The sequence below is a fragment of the Mustelus asterias genome, chromosome 21, assembly GCF_964213995.1.
Source record: "Mustelus asterias chromosome 21, sMusAst1.hap1.1, whole genome shotgun sequence".
Lineage (NCBI taxonomy): Eukaryota > Metazoa > Chordata > Chondrichthyes > Carcharhiniformes > Triakidae > Mustelus > Mustelus asterias.
In genome coordinates, this window is record NC_135821.1 from 65704056 (window position 1) to 65729958 (window position 25903).

The window sequence follows — 25903 nt, forward strand, 5'->3', positions numbered from 1 at the left end:
CTCACCAGAACCTAGCATGGTTCAGGCAAAGATCGCCACCTCCCGCATTACTGATGGCAGTGGCCCATGAATCGAAATCTATTTCTCCCACCAGTCTTTGAGCCACAAACCCAACTCTCTAATTTTACTTCCCCTATACCAATTTGCTCGTAGTTTAGGCAATAATCCAGAGATTACTTCTGTATTTCTGTACTTGCACTCGTAATTTTTTCTGTTCCTCCACTGCTTCTCACCATAGAGAAAATCAAATGTTTAAGATCCAAAGTGGATTACTTCACACTTATCCATATTGAACACCATCCATCACAGTTTTGCCAACTAACAATCTATTTATGTCCCATTAAAATGCTATATGCATGTTGTAACCACACTGCTACACCATGGGCTCCACACACTATACACTACAATTATCACCTCTACATGGTGGGTGGGGTGGAGAGAGAGACAGAGAGAGAGAGAGACAGAGAGAGAGAGAGACAGAGAGAGAGAGAGACAGAGAGAGAGAGACAGAGAGAGAGAGACAGAGAGAGAGAGACAGAGAGAGAGAGACAGAGAGAGAGAGACAGAGAGAGAGAGACAGAGAGAGAGAGACAGAGAGAGAGAGACAGAGAGAGACAGAGACAGAGAGAGACAGAGAGAGAGAGAAAGAGAGACAGAGAGAGAGAGAGAGAGAGACAGAGAGAGAGAGAGACAGAGAGAGAGAGAGAGACAGAGAGAGAGAGAGAGACAGAGAGAGAGAGAGACAGAGAGAGAGAGAGACAGAGAGAGAGAGACAGAGAGAGAGAGACAGAGAGAGAGAGACAGAGAGAGAGAGACAGCGAGAGAGAGACAGAGAGAGAGAGAGAGAGAGAAAGAGAGAAAGAGAGACAGAGAGAGAGACAGAGAGACAGAGAGAGAGAGACAGAGAGAGAGAGAGACAGAGAGAGAGAGACAGAGAGAGAGAGACAGAGAGAGAGAGACAGAGAGAGAGAGAAAGAGAGAGAGAGAAAGAGAGAGAGAGAAAGAGAGAGACAGAGAGAGAGAGACAGAGAGAGAGAGACAGAGAGAGAGACAGAGAGAGAGAGACAGAGAGAGAGAGACAGAGAGAGAGAGACAGAGAGAGAGAGAGAGAGAGAGAGAGAGACAGACAGAGAGAGAGAGAGACAGAGAGAGAGAGAGACAGAGAGAGAGAGACAGAGAGAGAGAGACAGAGAGACAGAGAGAGAGAGACAGAGAGAGAGAGACAGAGAGAGACAGAGAGAGAGAGACAGAGAGAGAGAGACAGAGAGAGAGAGAGAGAGAGAGACAGAGAGAGAGAGAGACAGAGAGACAGAGAGAAAAAGAGACAGAGAGAAAGAGAGACAGAGAGAAAGAGAGACAGAGAGAAAGAGAGAGAGAGACAGAGAGAGAGAGACAGAGAGAGAGAGACAGAGAGAGAGAGACAGAGAGAGAGAGACAGAGAGAGAGAGACAGAGAGAGAGAGACAGAGAGAGAGAGACAGAGAGAGAGAGACAGAGAGAGAGAGACAGAGAGAGAGAGAGAGAGAGAGAGAGAGAGAGACAGAGAGAGAGAGACAGAGAGAGAGAGACAGAGAGAGAGAGAGAGCACTGAGACAGACACTCACAGAAAAATGAACTCGGAGCATCACACTGGCACTCTCTTCCATACCTGTGTGTGGATTTCTTCATTGATGGAACGTTTGGAGTCTTGTTTCTTCTTCACAGCGAGCAATTCAACTAATGGGCGAATAGTCATCCCCTGCCAGGTAAACAGATCCAATCAGCACAGTACACAAATAATTTTACTGCCGAGTCAACCAATGTTCTGCCGGGAGTGACAGTTTAAAATGATTTTCTGTTGATGTCTTGGATTCACCACTCGTGCCTTCATTTACAACAACCTGCATTCATATAGCACCTTTAACATACAAAATGTCCCCAGGTGTTTCACAGGAGTGATAGTAACCAAAATATCAACCCAACGCCTGGTGGGACAGGTAGATCTTCAGGAGTGTCTCGAAGGAGAAAGAGATAGGGAGGTGGAGAGATTTTACGATGCAATTCCAGATCTTCGGGCCTAAGCAGCTGAAAGTACAGCTGGGAATGGTGGAACAATTAAATTGGGGTGTGCAAAATCTAACCTATCGAGGTTCCAAAGTCAGATAACAGGCTGATCACCAATTTAGTTTATGGGACACAGAGACTGTTGTTCATAATCGTGAATACCTGCGATATAAAAAGGGGAAATACCACAATTATATAAGAATAAATTGTCACCACTGTTAATGCTCAGTGACTCCCTCCTGCTGCTTTCTCATGCAGCGGTATACTGGATGAGCTTAAATTTACGAAGGGTACAAGATGTGCCTCAAGATAATCCCTCAATGCAAAGCTCTTGTCCTGCCCAAACTGATAGGTGCAGCTGATGAGCGAGTGTTAGAATCTCTAGGTTCTTCATTCACTGGTCACAGCACTGCTGTAGGTAACAGTCAGGATGCCATGGCAGGAGTCGGGTGGGGGCAACTGTCTTCCTTTCTGTTGCCCCCCCCCCCACCCCCCCATGACTCCCCCCCCTGCTGCCCCCTCCCCGAATTTCTTCTCCTGCTGCCCCTCCCCGACTCCTCCTCCTGCTGCTCCCTCTCTGACTCTTGAAGGCACATCTTGTACCCTTTGCGAGTTTAAGCTTATGCAATACATTGCTGCATGAATATTGCAGCAAGTCGTATTCATCCATCACTCATGCTTGCTGACCTACACTGGTTCCTGGTCTGGTAACATTTCAATTTTTAAATTCTCATCCTTAGGTTCAAATCCCTCCATGTCTTGGCCCGTCCCCATTTCTGTAACCTCCTCCAGCACCATAACACTCCAAGATCTCTACACTCTAATCCTGCCCCCCAACATCTCCCCTATTTCAATTGCTCCACCACTGCCGTTACTTGCTTTGGTCCCGAGTTATGGAATTTCCTCCTTAAACCTCTTCACATCTCTACTTCTATTTCTTTAAGCTGCGCTATAAAACTTAAACCAAGCTTTTGTTCACCTGTACTACTTTCTCCTTGTGTGGCTTAGAAGCTGCTCCTGCTACAAGATGTCCTATCACATTGAAGACACCATATGATTCCAAGTTGTTGATCAACTAGAAACCCCACAGCAGAGAATGGTAATAGATCCAGGTTCACTCTGGCCCACCACACCCCAGCCTGCATACATGAATGTGCACGGCCCAACGTGCACTCGTATGCAGATGCGCTTGGCCCAGCGTACGTTTGCACACAGCCCTACTCATGCTCGCACAAGGATGTGCATGGCCCCCAGTGCATGCTCAAAGAAATACGTCCGATTCAGCATGTGCACCCAGAAATGTGCACGTCTCCAGCATCGCACACAGAAACAACTTGTGTACCTCAGCCAACACATAGAAACATGAATGCCACAGCACACACAGGGACAACATACAGTGTACACATTGAAATATATAAGCAGAACATAAACTAGAAAGTAAACAAACCTGAACAAAGACGGTGAAGAATATGACGGTGATAATGGCAGTAAGGAACAAGGCTCGAGGGAATGATTCTTTCAGCAGATAGCCGAGTGAGAAGGCGATGGCTCCTCGTAGCCCCCCATACGAGATTATAAACTGATCCTTGGGGGTAAGCTTCACAATTCGAAATCTGTTAATTATTAAAGTGAGACCCAGGACTCCTGAAAGAAAACAGCACAGTTACATGCACAGCATCTTTCTACAAAATCTCCAGCGTTGTTTTCCCTCTTTGGGATCAGCTGAGAAAGTCACCAGATGTGAACTCATGCTAGCACTTCTGTCTCAGTCAGAATTTTGCAGATTTCCACCCCACTTCAGAGATAAGTTCACATAATCTAAAGGGGAAGTATGAGTCTGCACATAGAGTACGTATGCACAGCAATTGAGAAGTGCATGCTCCATGCACAGAGCAAACGCTGCGGCTCCTGACACTTGATTAAAAATAGTTAGTCACTGAATTACTTGTTCGCTAATGCAATGAATACAAGGGTTAACAGTAACAAAATTGGGCTCATTATCAACAGCTGGTGTAAGAGGTGAAAAGGCATCCAACAATCCTGGAGCAGTGCCATGCAGTTTCTCAATTCCTTAAATGAATTCCTCAATTCCTTAAATAAAGGGCGGCACGGTAGCACAGTGGTTAGCACTGCTGCTTCACAGCTCCAGGGACCTGGGTTTGATTCTCGGCTTGGGTCACTGTCTGTGTGGAGTTTGCACATTCTCCTCGTGTCTGCGTGGGTTTCCTCCGAGTGCTCCGGTTTCCTCTCACAGTCCAAAGATGTGCAGGTTAGGTTGATTGGCCATGCTAAATTTGCCCCTTGGTGTCCTGAGATGCGTAGGTTAGAGAGATTAGCGGGTAAATGTGTAGGGATATGGGGGTAGGGCCTGGGTGGGATTGTGGTCGGTGTAGACTCGATGGGCCAGGTGGCCTCTTTCTGCACTGTAAGGTTTCTATGATTTCTATGAATTTCTCAGGTCAGATATGCTTGTCAAGTTCTAGTTTCCTGTAGTTGAGTTCGATGTTAGAATAATAATTTCTTTAATTGATTTGCTTCCTTGCACCAGCTCAGTTTCTCTTTGCCGATAGCTTCAGGGTTTAGAGGCTGGGAACGAGCGTACTCTCAACTGACTGCTCAGCAGCACCTAATGATAGTGTGGGACAGATGTGGGAATACACATTCCCAAGGTGGACGGTACAGTGGCAAGCACTGCTGCCTCATAGCGCCAGAGACCTGGGCTCGATTCCCAGCTTGGGTCACTGTCTGCGTGGAGTTTGCATGTTCTCCCCATGCCTGTGTGGGTTTCCTCGCACAGTCTGAAAGACGTGCTGGTTAGGGTGCATTTGACCCGAACAGGCGCCAGAGTATGGCAACTAGGGGAATTTCACAGTAACTTTATTGCAGTGTTAATGTATGCCTTACTTGTGACTAATAAAATAAACTTTAACTTTGAATAGTCATGCCCCCTCTATACCATCCCATCAAATACTTCTGGGCAGGTTCAGCACATATTATATACAAAATAAAGTTCCCTCTACAGTGTCTATCAAACACTCCCAGGGTAAGCAAGTTACAATTAAATTCCCTCTATGGTGACCAATAACAAACTAACTCCAAAAGCAACCGATTTAATTGTGAATTCTTCTATCGCTGGCAATCAAGCATGGGATCAACAATGTTTGCTTGAGGTTCTTTTCTTCCCTTGATAGCCATCAGCCTCAACAAACAGCACCAGGGAGGGGGACATAAGGTAGTGAAGTGGGACTGACTTGAGGCTGCACCAAGCTGTGCTGCTTCAGTTCTACTCACTACCCTCCAAGCGTGCAGTACCTTTTAGGTCTTACCTAGGACTCGACCAATCAAGCAGAATATCAGTGTGCAACTGATGAAGATCCAGTCCCACTGGTGTTCACCGGCAAGTGTGGACACACCCAAAAAGATGAAGATGAGAGTCTCACTCACGCTGCTCCACATCTTCAGGAAATACTTGATGGTAGTGTGAGACTTATGAGAGATGTTAGCCTCTACATAAGGGCGCATGACCACTCCACAGGCAATGAGGCTGCAAAACACAAATGCCAACATGAACTCGACTACCAAAAAAATGATGTACATGTTTCACTATTGGAAAGTCTTTTCAAACAAGGCAATGGGATACAGTAGGAAACATATAGTGCAAGAGAAAGAAGAGTCCATCCTCTGTACCCCAGGAACAACTTGCCCTTTCTCTTCTTCAAAGTCACCCACCACCTTGGAACTGATTGCTTCTCAACCCTTTCAGAACAGTCTGGCTTTCTGCTTCCAAAAACACATATATCCCATCAGAGGTTAGCCTGTTCTTGCTCCCTCAACACCCTCTCTGCCCGAGAACAGTTTTCCCCTGAACAGTGTGATAATTCCACTATGAACAGTCTGTCTTACCCACACGCTTCAAAACCCATCCCTCAGAACAGTCTTCCCATTCCACTTTCTAACCTGCCTCCAAGAGATTATTCCCCCCTCAAACCCGACCCCAAGAATCATTCTGCCCCTCCCCAACCCAAACCAATCCTCTCTCAACTCTAGATTCACAGCAATATGGTTTTCTCTTAATGTCTGAAATGGCGCAGCAAGCGGCAAAATTGTGTCAAATTGCTGCAGAAGAAAGCACCATCAGTGTACCTGCATCACAAGGACAGCAGGGATTCAACAGGGTGGCTTACCACCATCTTCTCAAGGGCAATTAATAAAGGGCATTGAATGCTGGCCTTCCCAACAATGCCCACATGCAAAGAACGAATAAAAGTACAGGGATTTTCTGCTCTATCGACCCCAACACTCCCTACACTGCCGGAACAGGCCATCCTATCATCAGCACTAAGCACAGCCTTGCACCAAGAACCAGCAATTGGCCTGAGAGAATAAATCCAACATATCAATAGTAATCATCTACCATTGCAAGAAATGGAGATAGCTTGATTTGCACATGTCAATGCAGTTAACTGCTCAGTAATTTTGGGGACACTTACGCCATGATTCCTGACAGATGGAAGATCTCTGAGCATAAATATGCCATGTAGCTGTAGAGGAAAACGAAGAGAGGCTCGATAACACGAATACGAGCTGTAAAGCGGGAGGTGAAGGCAGCGATAAATCCATAGAAAACCCCGACAAAGACACCTCCGAGAGCTACCACAAAGAAGGACAGGATTCCCAGGATCACCTCCTTAGCGCCGATTTCTTTAGCGTAAGAGTATTCCTCAAGGAGGTGATAGAGCACCTGTACAATTAACACACACACTCAGCAAGTTATACAGCTCAGGATCATTGTACAATCATATGGCGTAGTGCATGGGGACGCGGAGCCGGGGCCGGGGTGGAATCGGGCGTGGTAAATGTAAGATAAGGGTTGATGGTCACAGGGAAGGGAGTGTTGGAAGCTGGGCATGAGTGTCGCGTCGCGCACTGGAAGGAGTGATAGGTTGGTTGTGGGGAAAGAGTATGGGTCAGCTGCATGGGCACCAGAGTAAGCGGTGGGTTAGCCATGGAAGGAGGTGTGGGGCCAGCTGCTGGAATGAAGTGCCCTACTCTAAGCTATCACACTCACCACAGTGACTGCGTCATTGAGCAGAGACTCTCCAAACACCAGGATGTGCAACAGTTCATTGATGTGAATCTCTTCAAAGACAGCCAGTACCGCCACAGGATCCACAGCAGAGATGATGCTGCCAAACAGCAGATTAGGCAGCACAGTGATGTTTTCCAGTCCGGATCCTTTGATCTGGCACACTGCGTACAGCCCCAACCCAACAAAGGCTGCATTCCACAGTGTCCCAATCACAGCAAAGCTCAGGATTGTTCCCAGGTTCTCAGTGAAAGACCGAATGGGTAAGAAGTAACCGGCATCCAGAATGATGGGTGGCAAGAGATAAAAAAAGAATACATCTGCCTTCAAGATGGGCGGGTCTTCTCCCACAGTCTTCAGCAGACCTCCAACTATCAGACCCACGCATACCAGCAGGCAGCTCTCTGGAACAATCGTTGAGAGCTTTGGGAGGAAGTGAAAACCTAAAAATGCAAAACAACAATCAGCAAACTATCCCGGTTAGTAACACATTGGCAACAGTGGAGAAAGAGAGATTGTCAGATGCTCACTGACTCCTCCTGACAGTCACAACTAGACAAGTGTGAAAGCAACGCAGAACAGATAGTCATCTTTAGCAGCCAGGAGCAAAATGTTATTTAAATTTGAACCTACCTTAAATTTGGCAAATGCATTTGTATGGCATAATATACAACTTCCAGGGAGATATAAAGACAAACATAGTGGGCCTGCAAAAACAGAGTTTAATGGTAATAGTGCACTAGTGAATAGGGTCCAAACAAACTATTAAAATACAAAGGCTCTTTATCAGAATCTGAGAAGGATTTGCAATAAAATAGATGAATTAGCAGTGCAAACAGGGATTAATGGTTTAGATCTAATTAATGTTACATGAACATTGTTATGAAGGAATCAAAGTTGGGAAACAGAGCATATTTCAAAAAGACAAGCAGAATAGAAAAAGAGGTATTAAAGCTCTGATAGTAAAGGACGACACAAGGATAATAGCAAGAAAGGATCTTACTAGGTTGAGACAATCAGGAAGAGAATCATTATATATGGAGATTAAGAATAAAATGGGTCAGAAAATGCTTGTGGATGTTGTTTAAAGGCCCCCTAACTGTGGACAGAACATTCATTAAAAAAAAAATAACTGGAGTGTATAACAAATACCATGTAATAATGGTGGGGGACCTTAATCTTCATATAGACTGGAGAAGTCAAATTGGCAAAGGCAGTCTGAGAGAGGAGCTTTCACAACAGTTTCCTGCAACAATACATTGTGGAACCAACTGGGGATAAAGCTATTTTAAATCTATTATTGTGTAATGAGGCAGGACTAATTAGTAATCCCATGGTAAAAGATGTTCTGGCAAAAAGTGATCACAATACAACTGAATTAGGTTTGAGTGTGATATATTCCAGTCCTGAACAAGAATCTTAAACAAAACCCATTACATGGGTATGCGGGGAGAGCTGGCTCGGGTTGATTGGGTAAACAGAATAAGAAATGCAGTAAACAATAAAGAAAGATGCACCTGTGATTTACTAGGGCACTCATTTCTCCCACACCAGTCTTTGAGCCCTTTATCTATCTCTCGGATTTTATATACCCCTTATCAATTTGCACATGGCTCAGATGATAATCCAGACATTATAACCTTTGAGGTTCTGCTTTTTAATTTAGTGCCAAACTCCTCACATGGTGCCCTGATTTTCACAGTAACTCGCAGTGTGAATGTAAGCCTGTGACTAATAAATAAACAAACTTTGATGGCTAAAAATCATCTGCCTATTCTCGTAACTCTCAAATGGTCAAACTTCCAGGAAAGACAAAGAAAATGCTTCAAAGACATTCTGAAGCTCCCTTGGAGCATGGCAGCATTAACATTAATGACGAGAAAGAGCTTAATAATGAGGCAAAGTAATGGCAGAAAAGGAAAAAGGAAGCTAATCCCGCATTCCAGATCCCACTATTCTGTGGGCATTCTGCCCAAGTTCCCAAAGATCTGTCAGTCAAGAATCAGCCTATTCAGTCACTTGAAGACCCAAGGCCACCCTGAGTAGACGTCACCCTTAAATCAAGGGACAGACGACCGTGACTCAGCAGCCTAAGTATCTCATCCAAGAATACATTAGTACTTATGAAATGGCTTACTCCAGCTAGTTTACATGAAATTACAACTCCTCATTAGTGGCCTCAGGTGTTGTCATTGCCAACTTGAAAGCAAGTAGTACTTTTAAATTCCTTAGCCTTATGACAATCAAAAATCAAGGTAATATTTTAAATCATCTGTCTCACACGTTTGAAAAGCTGGCACTCTAATACTGCACAATTAAAAAAGTCTGCACCTAACACATACATCACAGGATTAAACTCCTTGTGACCAGTATATTTTATTCAGATTCAGCATGATCTTCATCCACTTCCTCAATATTCTCTTATATGCCATTGCAGGATCCTGTCACTCCACTTGGGCAGGTCACTGCATAATGAAACTTGGAATCACATCTGAAGCACAAATTAATTGTTCCTCGAGAATTTCTAAGATATTAATTCTCCCAATTTTGTTATGATAGCCAGATTAAATTTATTAGTCTCAAGTAAGGCTTACATTAATACTGCAATGAAGTTACTGTGAAATTCCCTTAGTTGCCATGGTTCGGCGCCTGTTTGGGTCAATGCATCTAACCAGCACATCTTTCAGAATGTGGGAGGAAACGGGAGCACTCGGAGGAAACCCACGCAGACATGGGGAGAACGTGTAAACTCCGCAGAGACAGTGACCCAAGCCGGGAATCGAACCTTGGTGCTGTGAAGCAGCAGTGCTAACCATTGTGCTACTGTGCCGCCCATAGTTTAGTTAATGGTGATTAGTTAAAATGTGCTTCCATCCACATTCTGGCCATCCTTAATCCTTCCATTGATATTGATGCCTCTGTCTAGACTAATTTGAAATCTGGCAATCATTGAGTCTTCTATTCTCTGTGTCACCCTGGAGTGTCTCAGTTTTCCATGACAGCTGAAGGAAATTTGTTTTAAGACAACGGATTTGTTTTAAGACAACAGAAATCTGACCCAAAGTTACTTTCTCCAAGAACCTGTTGCCTGCCCATATGAGACACCCACCTTAGCACAATCCAGTAACTTGAGCATTACTACTGATCCAGGGTTCCCCAAATTGAACTTTCTCAACCTGTTGAAGTCCACAATGGAGAGAGCATCCATTTTCTAAAATCTATCAAATTCTGATCATGTCTCATAGGCATTTAACAAGATCATCTTTCTTCTAGATGTCATTTAAAAGTTCTATTAGAAGGTTTAAATCATCATATCCAACTGACAAGAATCATCTCAAAATATTTTACTCTCATTTTATTTCTTGTAAAATGCAACAATATCAAGGTAATACATCCTTACCAAAGAGATAATAAATGTCAACTTCATTCTTTCGCTGGTCATATGGGGACTGCAAGAACATTAAAAAATAAAGTTGCCACAGTCCCAGATGACCATAGGCTGCTCTCCCCTTTGAGTGGAAGAGCTGACTGGTGGTGATTTTAACCCTAGCATTACCACACCTCAGGCAAGGGGCAAGGTTGAGAAAGTGGGCCTTCATGAATAACCTCATCTGGTACGGGAATTGAACAATGGCTGTTGCTGTTGCTCTGCATCAAGAACCAGATCTGCAGCCAACTGAGCTAACCAAGGAATTGATAATGGAAAAGCGATTGCCGAAGATGGGTCAGTCCAGAACAAAGCAGCATAACACAAGATATGAAGAAATGAGGAGTAGGTCGTCATGTGGTCCACTGATCCTGCTCTGCCATTCAATAAGATCATGGTGGATCTGATCATGGCCTTAACTTCACTTTCCTGCCTTAATTTTAAAATTAGAATTAGGTTGGTCAAAGGTACATCAAAGTGCTTCCTCACTCCAGGGTAGTGGGAATTTGGAACCTCTCCCCTCAAATGCTACTGAGGCAGGGGTCATTTGAAAACTGAGACTGATAGATTTAGTTAGGTAATGGTATTAAGCGATATGGATCTAAGGATAAAGAAAGATGCAGATCAGTCGTAATCTAACAATGATAGAACAGACTTGAGTGGTTGAATGACTTACTGCTCCTACATTGGTAAACGTAAGGGCTATATTTCCATAAAAAAGCTAAGTAGTACACTTTTGATCTGAAAAACTGACTGATGTAGAAAAAAAATAAGATTCAGAATTCACAAGATATTAAAATCAACACCTCAAGCAGAGAGGGCCCCAAAATAAAGCTGGGCATCACAGCTAACAGTATGGGGATAGAAAAGATTCCATGTAATGGTGAATCTACATAAAGCCTCCCTCAGACCACAGCTGAAGGACTGTGTGTAATTGTGTGCTCTACATTAATAGAAGGATTTGGAGGCAGCAGGGAGGATACAGTACAAAACTCAATAGAACAAAGGACAAAGAACAGTACAGCACAGGAACAGGTCCTTTGGCCCTCCAAGCTGCGCCGAACACGTTGTCAACAGCTTATATCCCTCTATTCCCCGTTTGTTCACATGCCGATCAAGATAAGTCTTAAATGTGGCTAATGTAACTGCCTCAACCACCTCACTTAGCAATGCATTTTCAGGCCCCCACCACCCTCTGTGTAAAAATCTTCCCCATCAACATCAATAGGATGATGCTGTTTGTAAACACAAATACACAGATTTGAACTGGGGCTTTTTTCAATGGAAGACAGGGCAATTTGAAAAAGTCATTTAACAAGGTAACTACAAACAGACTTTCTGGTGATGTCTAGAATGAGTAAACCTCGATACAATTGCAGGAGAAACATTTGCAATCCTAGCATAAGCGATTGAAACAAAAACTGTGCTAAAATTAGCTTGGATTGCTGATAGAAGGTAATGGGAATCAAGGGATATCGGAACTGATTGAGCACATGGAATAGGATTTTTTTTTCTGTAGAGGGTAAACGTCAACACATTCAGTCTAGGTTGAATGGCCTGTTTCTGGTATATGTTTATTAGACGAAGCACACCACTTCAATAGCCCATGTCTGTTTTTGAAACTGAATGTTGAGGTTTAACAACATGCTGGTATTTCATCATCAACATTGAGTCAGCAGCCACGCGACTTGTGTGATGTTGAAAAACAATATCTGAATTGTGCAAAACTGTTCATTATTGTTCATCACATTCCAAATCGCTCAGACAAGGAAAAATCAAGTATGGGAATTGCTGACTGTCTTGGTGCCCCAAGTGCCTGTAATAGGAGGCACTTCAGTGAGAAATGACACCCCCCCCCCGACTGAGTGTGGCACCAAGGAGTTTCAGTACTACTCAGGGCCAGGGAGAGAAATCATGGGCTCTGGTGTTATCCCAACATTTTCTGTTTTATATTGTATTAGCAGTTGGTCATCTGGCTCCTCAAGCCTGCTCTGTCATTTGATAACATCGCCCAAATTATGCCCGTGAAGAAGAATGCCTAGAAATATGATGAAGAGTTCCAATGTCTTATCCATGCAGGGTGGATCATGTAGATTTTGGGTGATTCTGAAGTTAAGGGAAAACCTATTAGGATGGAGATTGATACTGATGCCGCTGTATCATAATTCTGAGACTAGATACCAATAAAAGCTGAAGAATCTTCCTTTAAAACCAGCTAATGTGATTTTAAGGACATACACTGAAGAGATCATACCATTAAAAGGGTACACCGTGGCCAACATAGAGTTGAGTGGACAAATAGTGCGGTTGCCTCTCCATGTGGTCCATGGCAATTTTCTATTTGGGAGATCATGCTTGGAGAAGATAAAGCTTCACTGGACTGTTGTCAGATTGATCAATGTCAAAACAGACCTACAGCACCTTCTGGATAAATACAAGAGTGTATTTGAAGAGACACTTGGCTCAACGAAGGGAGTTCAAGATAAAGCCTAATGTCAACCAAAAAACCTCAAAGAAAGAGCAGTGTGATATGCAATTCATCCCCTGGTTGAAGAACAATTAGTACGACTTGTTAACACTGGTGTGTTAGAGCCAGTTACAATGAGTGATTGGGCTGCCCTCCAACGTACCTGTCATGAACCAGATGGTTCAGTTCCCACTTGTGGCGATTTTAAAACCATAAATCCAGTGTTGTGTAATGAATATTCACTTCCTTCAATTAAACATTTGTTTGCTGGGTTATCAGATGGGCAGAAATTCAGCAAGATTGATCTTTCACAAGCATTTCTACAGATGAATGTAGCCATTTAATCTCCACCATTACTTGCCATCGTTACTCATCAAGGTCTTTTTCATGATAAAAGATTGCTTTTTGGAATAACACCCACACCAGCCCTATTCCAAAGATCAATGGATCAGATTTTAAATGGTCTCTCTGGTGTACGATGTTGCAAGGATGATGTTCTAATTACAGGGTCTCATGAACAGAAGCACTTGGATAATTTAGAAGCAACACTGGAATGTCTTCAAGCAAATGGTCTGCGTGTCAAAAAAGAGAAGTGTGACTTTTTCCAGACATCCATCCAGTATTTGGGTCATGTTATAGATTGTAAAGGCTTACATAAAGCACCTATAAAGGTGGAAGCTATCTTAGAAGCACCACGTCAGACAAATGTCACTCAGTTGATGTAAATTATTATGGAAAACGTGTTGCTACATCGTTGAAGCCAAGATATAATTTACTATGTGTGAAACAGTCATGGGACTGGACAACAGACTGTGAGAAAGCATACAAGCATGTCAGAGATGCTTCACAGAAGTCTGAAGTATTGGTTTATTTTAATCCAAAGCTATCATTACTGCTTACTTGCGACGCTTCACCTTATAGAGTTGGGGCAGCGGTTTCACATATTATGTCTTCGGGAGAAGAACGACCAATAGTTTTTGCTTCATGTACTTTAGTTAGTGCTGAATCTAACTATGCTCAGCTAGAAAAAGAAGCAGAGTATAATTTTTGGCATATGGGGGTTTCATCATTATTTATATGGTTGTCATTTCACATTATTGACAGATCATCGACCCTTAACTACTATTTTTTGGCTGTATAAAGGCACACCTTTATTAGCTATTAGTTGATTGCAAAGATGGTCACTGATCTTATCTGCACACTCTTACAACATCAAGTATTGTCAATCGGAGTTCCATGCTAATGCTGATGCACTATCAGCATTACCTTTTACATATTGAGCAAATAATACCACCAACTAGTTTTGCTAACATTATTTTTTGCTAGTAGATCACTTTACAACTTCTCAAGTTCAGAGGCATACCAGAAATCATCCTGTGATGGGGAAGGTGATGAATACGGTATTGAAAGGAATAGCTGGAATGCATCGTAGATCTCCTGATTTGAAACCATATATGTCAAGAAAGCTTGAGTTGGCCACCCAAGGCGGCTGTCTGTTATAGAGAATCCAAGTGATCACTCCTGCTAGTCTGCATGGAAGAGTTCTTGAACAACTGCATGAAGGACATTCTGGTATAGTCCGGATGAAGGAATTAGCACAGTTATTTTTGGTGGCCAGATCTGGATGCTTGGATTGAAGACAAAGTGGGACAGTGTCAATCCTGTGCACGAATAAGAAATATTCGTTAACTCTTTTATACCCTTGAGAGCAGCCTAAAATGCCATGGCAACGATTGCATGTAGATTTTGCTGGTCCATTTGAGGGTTACATGTTCTTAAACATAATTAATGCACACCTAAAGTGGCCAGAAATTTGAGATTCACTACAGCAGAACAAACCAGTGAAAAACTTGATGAAATTTTTGCAAGATTTGGAAAACCAAAAGATTGTTAGGTGATAATGGTTCACAGTTTACTTCATAAGAGTTTGAGGATTATCCCAAAGTAAATGGTATTCAGCATATAAAATCAGCACCATATCATCCATCAACCAATGGATCAGCTGAAAGATTTGTACAATCCTTGAAACATTCTTTCACAGCTTCAAAAGAGAAAACCCTCATTATCACATCATGTGAATAGCTTTTTGGCATCTTATAGGAACACTACTCATGGGACTACCCAAAGCTCACCCGTATTACTACCCTTAGAGAAAGTTGAGAACGAAGTTTGATTTATCATCTCCAGAGATAATAGAATGTCAACAACAATCTCAAGTTGCTAGACAAGAAGTGAGGGCAAAACAATGCTCATTTCAACAAGGAGATCGAGTGTTAGTGCGTAATTATGCCACGAGTGAGAAATGGGTACCAGCCATAGTTTTAGCAAAAGCAGGTCCAATTTCTTACAGTTCAAACCAAAGCTGAACTAGTTTGGCAATGCCATGTTGACCTATTGTTGTCATCTCAAAATGATTTCTCAGAATCATCTCCAGAAGAACCAATTTAGTTAGTTCCCAGTATTGTGAATACTATTACAAAAGACTTAGTTGAATCGGAGTTGCCTAATGATTGTGTCTACACTACTATACCATGTAAGAATGATGCAGAAATAGTTCTAAGAGAAAAATGTCTGCTGAAGTTCCAAACATACTTTTAGGATCAAGGACAGCTAAATTCCAGAGCGTTGTACACAACCAAAGAATAGATGCCCTCCTGATAGACTGTGTGTAACGTTTAATGGTGCATAGTACCATGTCTGGAGTATTATTGATCCTATGTATAACATCGGAGTAATTTGTAATTTGATCACATAAGTAAATGAGGAGGGATGTTATATATTTAAGTAGTTGCATAATTGCTTTAAGAGCCAGTCACATGATTTAATTATATCATTAGGACATTTCACAGGCTGCTGTTTAGTTTCAATTTCTGTTCTCTGCAGTGAGAGAACATCTCTTTCAATAAACCTGTCGTGTGGTACTTTGAATCCAAGCGTGCAAACCAAATTTTTTCTTTTTGTTTAAAACCCGCAATCCTTAACATAGTTTGGACATTACACTTGTTCCCTCATCTTCTAGTTATGTAGCACATGGCTGCATTGTCCATACCATGTGCAGATTTGGATGAGCACTGTCTAGGCTAATGTGAGGGAGGTCTAAGCCAGGCTCTCAACTATTGGATCAGTGATGAGCCATTGCAGCAAGTTGACCCACGATCTCACCCATTTAGATCCAAGGTTGATATCAGATGTAGGAACATTGGCAACTGTTTCCCAGAATGGCCAGCATGATTTTAGATGCTTAAATGCTGAATAACAATCTATGCTAGTTTTCCTGCATTGTCAGTTTATTGAGGAATTGTCACTAATGTCCATGGTTTAACTACTGTGAACTGCTTCAATGATCTTCCCTCCTCCAATGTAGAGGCTTGAACTGATCAGTGACCAGGCAATCCCCATTTCCAATAAGAAATCTTAAATAACCTTGACAATTGCCAAATCCTGAATGGACAAAATCCTGGGGATCACCATTGACTAGCCCAGCCACATGGCTACTTCAGCAGTTCAGAGGCTGGGTATTTTGAGGCGCAAAACTTACCTTGCTGCCCTCCATCCATCTCCCAAAGGTTTCTCTACCACCAAGGTACAAATGAGTGTAATGGAATACACTCCACTTGCCTGGTTAGGTGCTGCTGCAACAATGATCAAGAAGCTCAACAGCCTACAAGATAAATCAGTGCACAAGCTTGGCATCCACCACCTTAAACATCCATTCCAGCTACCATCGATGCACTGTGCCTGCAGTGTGCACTGTCCAAAGATGCACGCAATAAGACTTTCTCAGCAGCATTTCCCAAACCCCAACCTCCAGCACCCAGAATGAAAATGACGAAAGATGTATGGGATCACCGTCACACACCACCCCAACATGCACATATAGAAGCTGTTCTTTCGTCATCACTGGGTCAAAATCATGGAACTCTCTACCTAACAGCATTATGGGAGTATCTTCGCTGCACAGACAGTTCAAGAGGTGGCTCAGCACCATATGTGAGAGCAAAAAATTCCAGCCTTCCCAGCAACACTCACATCCCAAGAATGAATATTTTAGAAATGTAACATTCAAGAAAATAAGAAAAACCTTTTAAAGAAACGGTTCTTGAGGAAAATGGGCATCATATAGAGCAAACAAGTGGGGAGTATGAAATAATTATGATGCATCAGAGGATATGATGGCATTGTTTATTTCCGAGGATGCAATTATGGCGGCTGTGACACAGTTAATTGAGACTCGGGAGAAATCAATTTCTGTGTTGTCAGCACACACATTGCCTTTAATGAGCATGACTTATTCTCACAGCAGCGGAGGCTCTATGACACAGAACATCATAAGGACAATGCTGGAGACATTCTCTGTATTTAGCAGAACTGAGGTTCAAATACAACCCATTATGCTTCCATTGATTTTGTAAGTGATAGCACCAGCTTTGGATCCCTCTCATCCCCATGTAACTAAAAAGTTCCAAAAAGGTCCAAGTCTCTGAACACTTCAGGATCTATCCTGTTTTAGTCTTAGTGTAGGAGCTGTACAATGGGCCTCTGTCCAAATTCTACCTTACCTAGGTCAGATGCACCCATTCCAAAAGATTTCTTCAGGCTCACACTGAAAATCTCTGAACAGGAAAATGGTCAGAGGTGCAGTCTTTTGAAGGAGAGATTAAACTGGGGCCATGTCTTGTGTCTCTGGTAGATAATAAATAGCTGGAGAGTTCTCCTAATGTCCTAGCCAACAGTTATACTTCAACTAACATCTAAAACAAATGGTCGCATTGGAGTATGCGAGAATTTGCTGTCGGCAAATTGGCTCTCACATTTTCCCACATTACAACAGTGACTATGCTTTAAAAGTATTAACCATAAAGCAATTTTCCACATCATGAGGTTGTGAAAGGTGCCATATAAATGCAAATTTTCTTCCTATTTCAATCCAACGTTCACCACCAGTGTGACACCAGGATTTCATGGAGATGTGACAGCGGTGAGAGAAAATCCGACTTGAGCTGCCTTCAGGACAGCAGAGTCCATGGGAGCAGATGTGGATTCAACCTCAATGTTCTTTTACCTTCCACTGCAATTCAAAACTATCCTTTCTCTCAGAAACAAATTTTAATGCAATACTCTCTGATCCAGGTCCCAGCTGCATAGATCTCTGTGGAAACATTTAAGCAAAATCCCTAGAGTTAAATCTTAAAACAGCAAAATATTCACACCTTTAACCAAACCAGCTGAGAATTCCCTAACAACTGAAGTTTGCTAAGGACCAGAACTTAAGCTAAAGCTCCCATCATCCACATCTATGCGGCCAAAAAAAGTCAAGGGGAGGCAGTTTAGGTGCATTCACTGGACATTACTACCTACTACACCACTTACAATGGTCTGTTAATGGATCGACTGTGGGTACACCACTCAACAGTCCATCAACAGATAGACTGCAGGTACACCACTTAACTGTCTGTCATTGGCAGGTACATCACTCAACAGTCCATCAATGGATGGTCTGCGAGTGCACCACTCTGAGCACATTGCAAAGTTCATTAGTGATCCTATTCAAAGCCTTTTCACTATTGCCCTCTTTACTATAACTGCCGGGCTACAAGTTTGTTTGTTTAAATCGGTACAACAGAAGTTCGTTGGAAATTTTATAAAGAATGCTTATTTGATATATCAAATCAGCAAAATCTTCAGACCCTATCATCCACGAATGTTTTCATTCCTCAACTGAAAGTAAGATATACTTAGAGTTGCTTCAAACCCAGAAATGTGTAGTGTGGATTTGCTGCATTTCTACCCCAAGACCAACTCTGTCTCTCACAAAACATACAATTTGAAGTCTGCCTTTAGTTCTAAGCTAGTAATTACACCAAAGCTCATCATTAGACACATTACAAAACTTCAACCATATTCTCCACACGCACTCGATTTAGAATCTCCAAAAAAATAAATGTTCTGCATAAAATACTCCCAATCTCGACATTTAGGTGGAAAAATCTTTGAAAGCACTTGAGGGATTAAGATAGTGCAAACGTGATAACGGGACTAAGCCCTGGAGACAGTGCCTGGTGTATGACCTAGCATCTACAACGGAGTCACAAGAACACTCACGCAAACACACACACAAACACACAGTCAAGAGCGCCAGCAACTTCTCCTGTGACAGCTCTCCTATAATCTACATCACACCAAGAACAAAATGGAGGGTGACGATAGAAGAAGCTGGTCCCAGTCAGTCGTGGTGGCAACAAAAAGACCGAGGGCTGCGTAGCATCTGCGTCAGATCAGAGAAAACATAGAATTTGTGATCACGTCAGTAAAATAAAATACAAACCGGCTCCAACAAATCATCTCAAGCTGAACCGTGAATCTTCCTTCACTTGCTTGGGCCTGTGTATTTCTTCTCCATTTTCTAGTATTTAAAATTAATTGGTAATCCTTCACTCTCTTCACCGCCAACCAACAGCGGCAGCAGTGTGTACCATCCACAAAATTCACTGCAGGAACTCACCAAAGCTCCTTAGGTAGTAACTTCCAAACGCATGACCACTACCATCTGGAAGAAAAAGGTTAGCAGATACCTGGGAACACCACGAACTGGAAATCCCCCTCCAAATCACTCACCATCTTGACTTGGAAATATATCACCATTCCTTCACTGTCGTTGAGTCAAAATCCTGGAACTCCCTCCCTAATAACACTGTGGGTCTACCGATATCTCAGCGACTGCAGTGATTCAAGAAGGCAACTCACCACCACTTTCTCGAGGGCAATTAGGGATGGGCAATAAATGCTGGCCTAACCAGTGATGCCCACATCCCATAAGTGAATTTTAAAAAGAGGTCAGTTGCTGGTTGTTTCCTGTGGGGTGGGTTATCTTTCCTTATTGCAACCAGTGCAATAAATGGAAAATTAGTCACAAACAATTCTCTCAACCCCTGTATGGGAAAGTAAATGCCACACCTCTTTATATACTGATAAGGAGGTATGGCCAGTTAAGATATACTGGACAAAGTTTGCAGAATATAGCAATCAGAAACTAACTTGAACTATTATTAAAAATGTCAGTGTTCCACTAAAAGACAAAAAAGGCTCTTATCCTTCTGCAAACAGTGCGTTTCTTTGCATATGAATAAACTTTCAAAACTCTAGCCCGAAAGATCCAGGAAACAATCAAGAGTTATTCTTACCAGAACAAAGAGTATGGCTATCTTTCAGAGACATAAAATATGAGTCAATAGCATAATCTCGATAATCAGTCAGATTCAGTATCTATCCATCTAGGCGGCTGCTTGGAGGTGAGACCAGGGTCTCCATCCACCTCCTTCTGGAATATGCCTTTGCGAAGATTTAGTTTTTGTCAAAGTTCATGCAGGGCAGCTCTGTAACACAGGCTATCTGTGCCAGAGAATGTTGAACATGACATGTACTTTGGAATTAAAACTTATAATTGTAAATGTAGACACCTCAGAGTTCTATACCTTCTTCAGCAATCACTTAGGACTGAAGAGGGCTTTCTTCCACTCTGGGGCGTGGCTCTTCAGGAAACTATAAAGTCCAACGCTGGATCTGCACACACTGCCACAGGTGGAGCAGGTAGTTTTTGATGAGGCAAGTGGGTGGGATACTTGGATTTTGGGATGCTTGGATTTTGGTACGCTCTCAGAATTGTTACAGCACAGGCCATTCGGCCCATCGTGGCTGCAGCTGCTCTCCAAATGAGCAGTAGTGTCATTCTCCTGCCTTCTCCCTGTAACCCTGCACATTCTTCTTCTTTCAGGTAACAGTCTAATTCCCTTTTGAGTGCCTCGATTGAACCTGCCTGCACCACACTCTCAGGCTGTGCATTCCAGACCTTAACCACTCGCTGCGTAAAAATGTTTTTTTCTCATATTGTTTTGGTTTCTTTTGCAAACAAAGATAGGAATGTGAAGGATGTGGTTTGAAAACAAGGATGAGTGTCTTAAAATTGTTTAACTGGGAGAAAATGGATCAAGAACCTTCCCCTTGTACCTAGATCTTGGTACTCTTCCGCTGTATGCGCGAGGCCTTCACTTGGGCCAGTCTGAGACTTTCAAAATGGGTGGTACCTTTGCAGATGCTTCTTCTCTAATTTGGATGGTCTCGAGCAAGAGATTCCCACATATTGGCTGGGATGTTGCAATTTTTCAGGGAATCTTTGAAGAAACATTTCCCCTGCCTTTCACGAAGTGACTCCCCTGATGAAATTCAGAGTACGGAGCTCAATTTGGGAGCTCTATGTCAGGCTTGCGGATGGTGTGGCCCAATCTGTGCAACAGATTGGCCATAAAAAACTGCCTCGGTACCGGGAAGGTTGGTTTGTGAGAGGACATTGATAATAGAGTACCTATCCTTTTGATTTGATTTATTGTCATATGTATTAGCATACAGTATTGTTTCTTGCGTGCTGTACAGACAAAGCATACCATACATAGAGAAGGAAAGGAGAGGGTGCAGAATGTAGTGTTACAGTCATAGCTAGGGTGTAGAGAAGGATCAACTTAATGCAAGGCAGGTCCATTCAAAAGTCTGATGGCAGCAGGGAAGAAACTTTTCTTGAGTCGGTTGGTACGTGACCTCAGACTTTTGTATCTTTTTCCCAATGGAAGAAGGTGGAAGAGAGAATGTCCGTGGTGCATGATTATGCTGGCTGCTTTTCCGAGGCAGCAGCAAGTGTAGACAAAGTCAATAGATGGGAGGCTGGTTTGCGTGATGGGTTGGGCTTCATTCACGACCCTTTGTAGTTTCTTGCAGTCTTGGACAGTGCAGGAGCCATACCAAGCTGTGATACGATCAGAAAGAATCCTTTCTATGGTGCATCTGTAAACGTTGGTAAGAGTCGTAGCAGACATGCTAAATTTCTTTAGCCTCCTGGGAAAGTAGAGGCGTTGGTGGGCTCTTTTAACTGTAACGCAGCATGGAGGGACCAGGACAGTTTGTTGGTGATCTGGACACCTAGATACCTGAAGCTCTCGACCATTTCCACTTCATGCCCATTGATGTAGACAGGGACATGTCCTCCACTACGCTTCCAGAAATTGATGACTGCTTCCTTCGTTTTGCTGACATTGAGGGAGAGATTAGTGTTGTCACACCAGTTCACCAGATTCTCTATCACTTTCCTGTTATCCACCTCATCATTGTTTGAGGTCCAACCCACTATGGTGATCATCAGCAAACTTGAAAATCAAGTTGGAGAAGAATTTGGCCACACAGTCATAGGTGCATAAATAGGAAGGGGCTGAGGGCACAGCCCAGTGGTGCACCGGTGTTGAGGATAATCGTACAGCAAGTGTTGCTGCCTATCTTTACAGATTGCGGTATGTGGGTTAGGAAGTCCAGGATTCAATCACAGAGGCAGGAACTGATTTAATGGAGGCACTGTTGGTGATATTTCTCCAGGGATTTAAGCTGCCTGCTGTATGTTTATCCATGTCTCTGAAGCATACTAAAGGGCAGGTAGCACTGCAACCCCGTAGACCATGAGCTTGGTGCCAGGTTTCAGGTCTTTACCATCAAACATTTGTTTCTTCAGTCAGTCAAAGGTGGTGGTGGCACACTGCAGGCAATGTTGGGTTTACTACTGATGTTTGCACTCACTGAGAGGAGACACCCAAGGTATAAAAACCTACCCACGTTATATTGAACTGTATTTAGAATCCTGGGACAGTGCAGGAGGCCATTCAGCCCATCAAGTCTGCATCAACTCTCCGGTCGAGCATCTTTCCCAGACCCACCCCCCTGCCCTATCCCCGTAATCTACACATCTTTGGACACTAAGGGGAAATTTAGCATGGCCAATCCACCTAACCCGCACATCACTATGTATTGTCAAATTTAAGCTGTTGCGTAATCTTAAAATTTGAAGGAGTACGTTAAAGTACATTTTGTTTTAGAAAAAATGCCTGGCCCTGTACAGCTTAATCAGAACAAGACAGAACATGGTACGGCAAACTCAAACATACCAGCTCCTCCCTACCCCACTCTCCACACATTAATCCTGCTCACAGAGGGTGAAGACTAAAATAGTCACTGAAACAGTGGCTTTGCACACAGAAACACAGCACATACTCAGGGAAGACAGGTTATGGGGACAGAGGGACCTGAAGTACTTTGGCCAGTGCCAATGCTGTCAGCATCAGCTGTCTCTGGTCCTGTTCAATCATTCCTCCAATCTAATCTCGAGGCCCCTTTAGCCTACAAAGATATTACTGCCCACTACTCCCTCTCAGATATGCTTTAACCTGAAATTTGATACTTTTGTAAGTCACTGAATCGGATGCTGCTCATACTTTCCTTAACCAAACAAGTCACACTCTAGGTTTCAGACATGAACTTGGGGCTCCCACAATAACCCCTAACATTCCTGCTCTGCTAACCCCCACAGCAGAACTAGCTAAACTTTAGGCCCAACATTTCTTTGGGAATGGCCAGAATGTTAGGTGGGGGCTGCAACATCAGAAAGTTGTGCATACATTGGAATCCTGAGCAGACAGTAACCCATTGTACAAAATGGAACAAAGCACAGAGTGCAACACTTCATATTATGCACAGAGTATAATCCTTGGCTGTGATGGGCCCATGTTCAGTTTCATACATGTTCTTGCAATTAGTACTGTTATGTTCCTGGCATACATAAATTAACTTTTCTTTTGGTTGCCCAAACTAACAGACAGCAGGTTACAATATGCCCTTGCATTAACTTACAAGATCTACATTCTAAGTCTGAATAATCACCTTCGAGTGAATATCAGGGGTGGTCTGCTGGAACTTAACACTGTGTTCAGAAATAACACACAAGACTGATGATGTGAGTGTTGTTTGGTGAGGCAGAGGACAGAATGGAATCAGTGGGAAGTTGATGTACAAATACATGAGATAACATAGGTTTCTCACTGATGTTCCTATTCACTGGCTGACGGATGATCTCTATTTCTGGTAGATTACCAGTTGAGAGAGGCAGATGGACGTGGGAGTAAGAGCCACCCCGTCCATACAGCCAAGCAATGCAGGCACTTATTGCAAAGCTCACTCAAGTATCCTGGTTCTGGTCAAGATCTAATAGTTTGAAACCCAAGTAAAAGAATCCCTATCCAAAATCCAGAGGGCAGGATAAGCACTCAGCAGCAGTGGGCAGGGAGAAGGCAAAAGGTGAGGGGGATCATGAGGAAAACGGAGAGGCCACTGTCAAGAATAAAATTAATTATCTCTTGTAGAAACATAGGCAAAGAGGCAGCCAGCAGAGTTGTTAAAGTCAAATCATGTCTGACTGATCTAATTGAGGTTTTTTTTGACAAAATGATGCAGGGTTAATGAAGGCAGTGCAGCACATGTATATAAGGGCTAAAGAGACTCGAGAATGCGCATTTCTTTTCACATAGAAGTTTATGATCTGAAACGCACTATTCAAGCGAGTGGCAGAACTACATTTCGTAACTACTAAAGGCAAGTTGGCGTCAGGAAGGCAATGGCTTGCAGAATAATACAAGAATATCAACAGCAAGAGTGAGCCTGCTCTGCCATTCAATACTGTAAGATCGCGGAAGATCCTGGGCAAGAACTCCCGCTTTCTTGATTGCCTGAAGGATCAAAGTCTCTCTGAATGATGGAGCATCCGCAAACCGCTGGGTAGAATTCCGAAGGTTCACAGCCGTTTGAGTGAAGCGCTTTCTCCTCACGCCCTTCTCCTGACACTTAAACCCAGGAGCCGGCACAGACAGGATGGGCCGAATGGACTCTTCTCCTGCTGTGAGATTTTGTGCTCCCTGTGGAGGAGCGGGATGGGGATCACCTAACATCTTACCTTAGTCACCTTCACCCCCGCCGCCCCGGACACCCCTCAGCCCAGTCACTCACCCAGTTTCAGGACAGAGGCCAGCAGGATCCACAGCGCCACAACGAATGGGGCTCTGACATGACCGAAGTCGACGGTCACCACCGGGAAGGCCTTGCTATGGTTACGTCTCAGCTCCTCAGACTCACCCCCATCATGCCCCCCTCCCACTGAGCCGGCGGCCTCTGAGCACAGGGTCAGCAGTATGAAGGAGCCGAGCAGTACGCTCCGAAGGCAGAGCCAGAGATACATCACCACCAGAGTTGGGAATCACCTGAAGCAGTAACAGCACCGCGACTGGCACCGCACAGCAGAGCCGGCAACTGAAGCAAGGGGCGGTCTGCCAATACTCAGCCACAGCGCCACCTACAACCCGGGAGGACCAAACAACCCCTCTTCCCCGCCCACAGCTCAGGAGGACCGCCCCACCCCCACGCTCCAGCGCCACCCTCAGCCGAGAGGACCAAACAACCCCTCTTCCCCACCCACAGCTCAGGAGGACCGCCCACCCCCACGCTCCAGCGCCACCCTCAGCTGGGAGGACCAAACAACCCCTTCCCCACCGACACCTCAGGAGGACCGCCCACCCCCACGCTCCAGCGCCACCCTCAGCCGAGAGGACCAAACAACCCCTCTTCCCCACCCACAGCTCAGGAGGACCGCCCACCCCCACGCTCCAGCTCCACCCTCAGCCGGGAGGACCAAACAACCCCTCTTTTTTTAATGTACAAAGGTATACTTTGCCATGCAAAATTTATTAAAATGAGACTAATGCGCACACAATTTTACAAATGCTTTTGAAGATGTAAGCTTGTCATTTCCAGTGAACATTTTACAAAGACCTTTAAGAATTGTACACAAAATAAGACATTTGCTTGAGAACACAGTTGCAGCAGTTTAAAAAAAAATCTATTCAGTACATCAAAATAAACACAGCTAAGTGTAGCAGATTAAATTTATAAAGAAACATGGATGTAACTTGACTTTATGGGCCAACTAACAAAACCTAGAAAACGCTGGAAAATGTTGTACTGTG

The 25903-nt window shown here is 43.5% G+C and overlaps 1 protein-coding gene across 1 annotated transcript in view; it reads right to left on the reverse strand.

Annotated features, from left to right (window-relative positions):
• The window catches only part of slc9a1a (solute carrier family 9 member A1a), a 56255-nt gene extending 31090 nt beyond the window's left edge, over positions 1–25165 (reverse strand). The window contains exons 1-6 of the mRNA XM_078238057.1: positions 24891–25165; positions 7111–7571; positions 6533–6783; positions 5369–5586; positions 3490–3686; positions 1648–1737 (exon numbers count right to left, since the gene is read on the reverse strand). Of these exons, the coding sequence (XP_078094183.1) occupies positions 1648–1737; positions 3490–3686; positions 5369–5586; positions 6533–6783; positions 7111–7571; positions 24891–25119 (1446 nt within the window). The 5' untranslated portion in view covers positions 25120–25165. The remainder of the gene's footprint in view (positions 1–1647; positions 1738–3489; positions 3687–5368; positions 5587–6532; positions 6784–7110; positions 7572–24890) is intronic.
• Between the last annotated feature and the right edge of the window lie 738 nt (positions 25166–25903).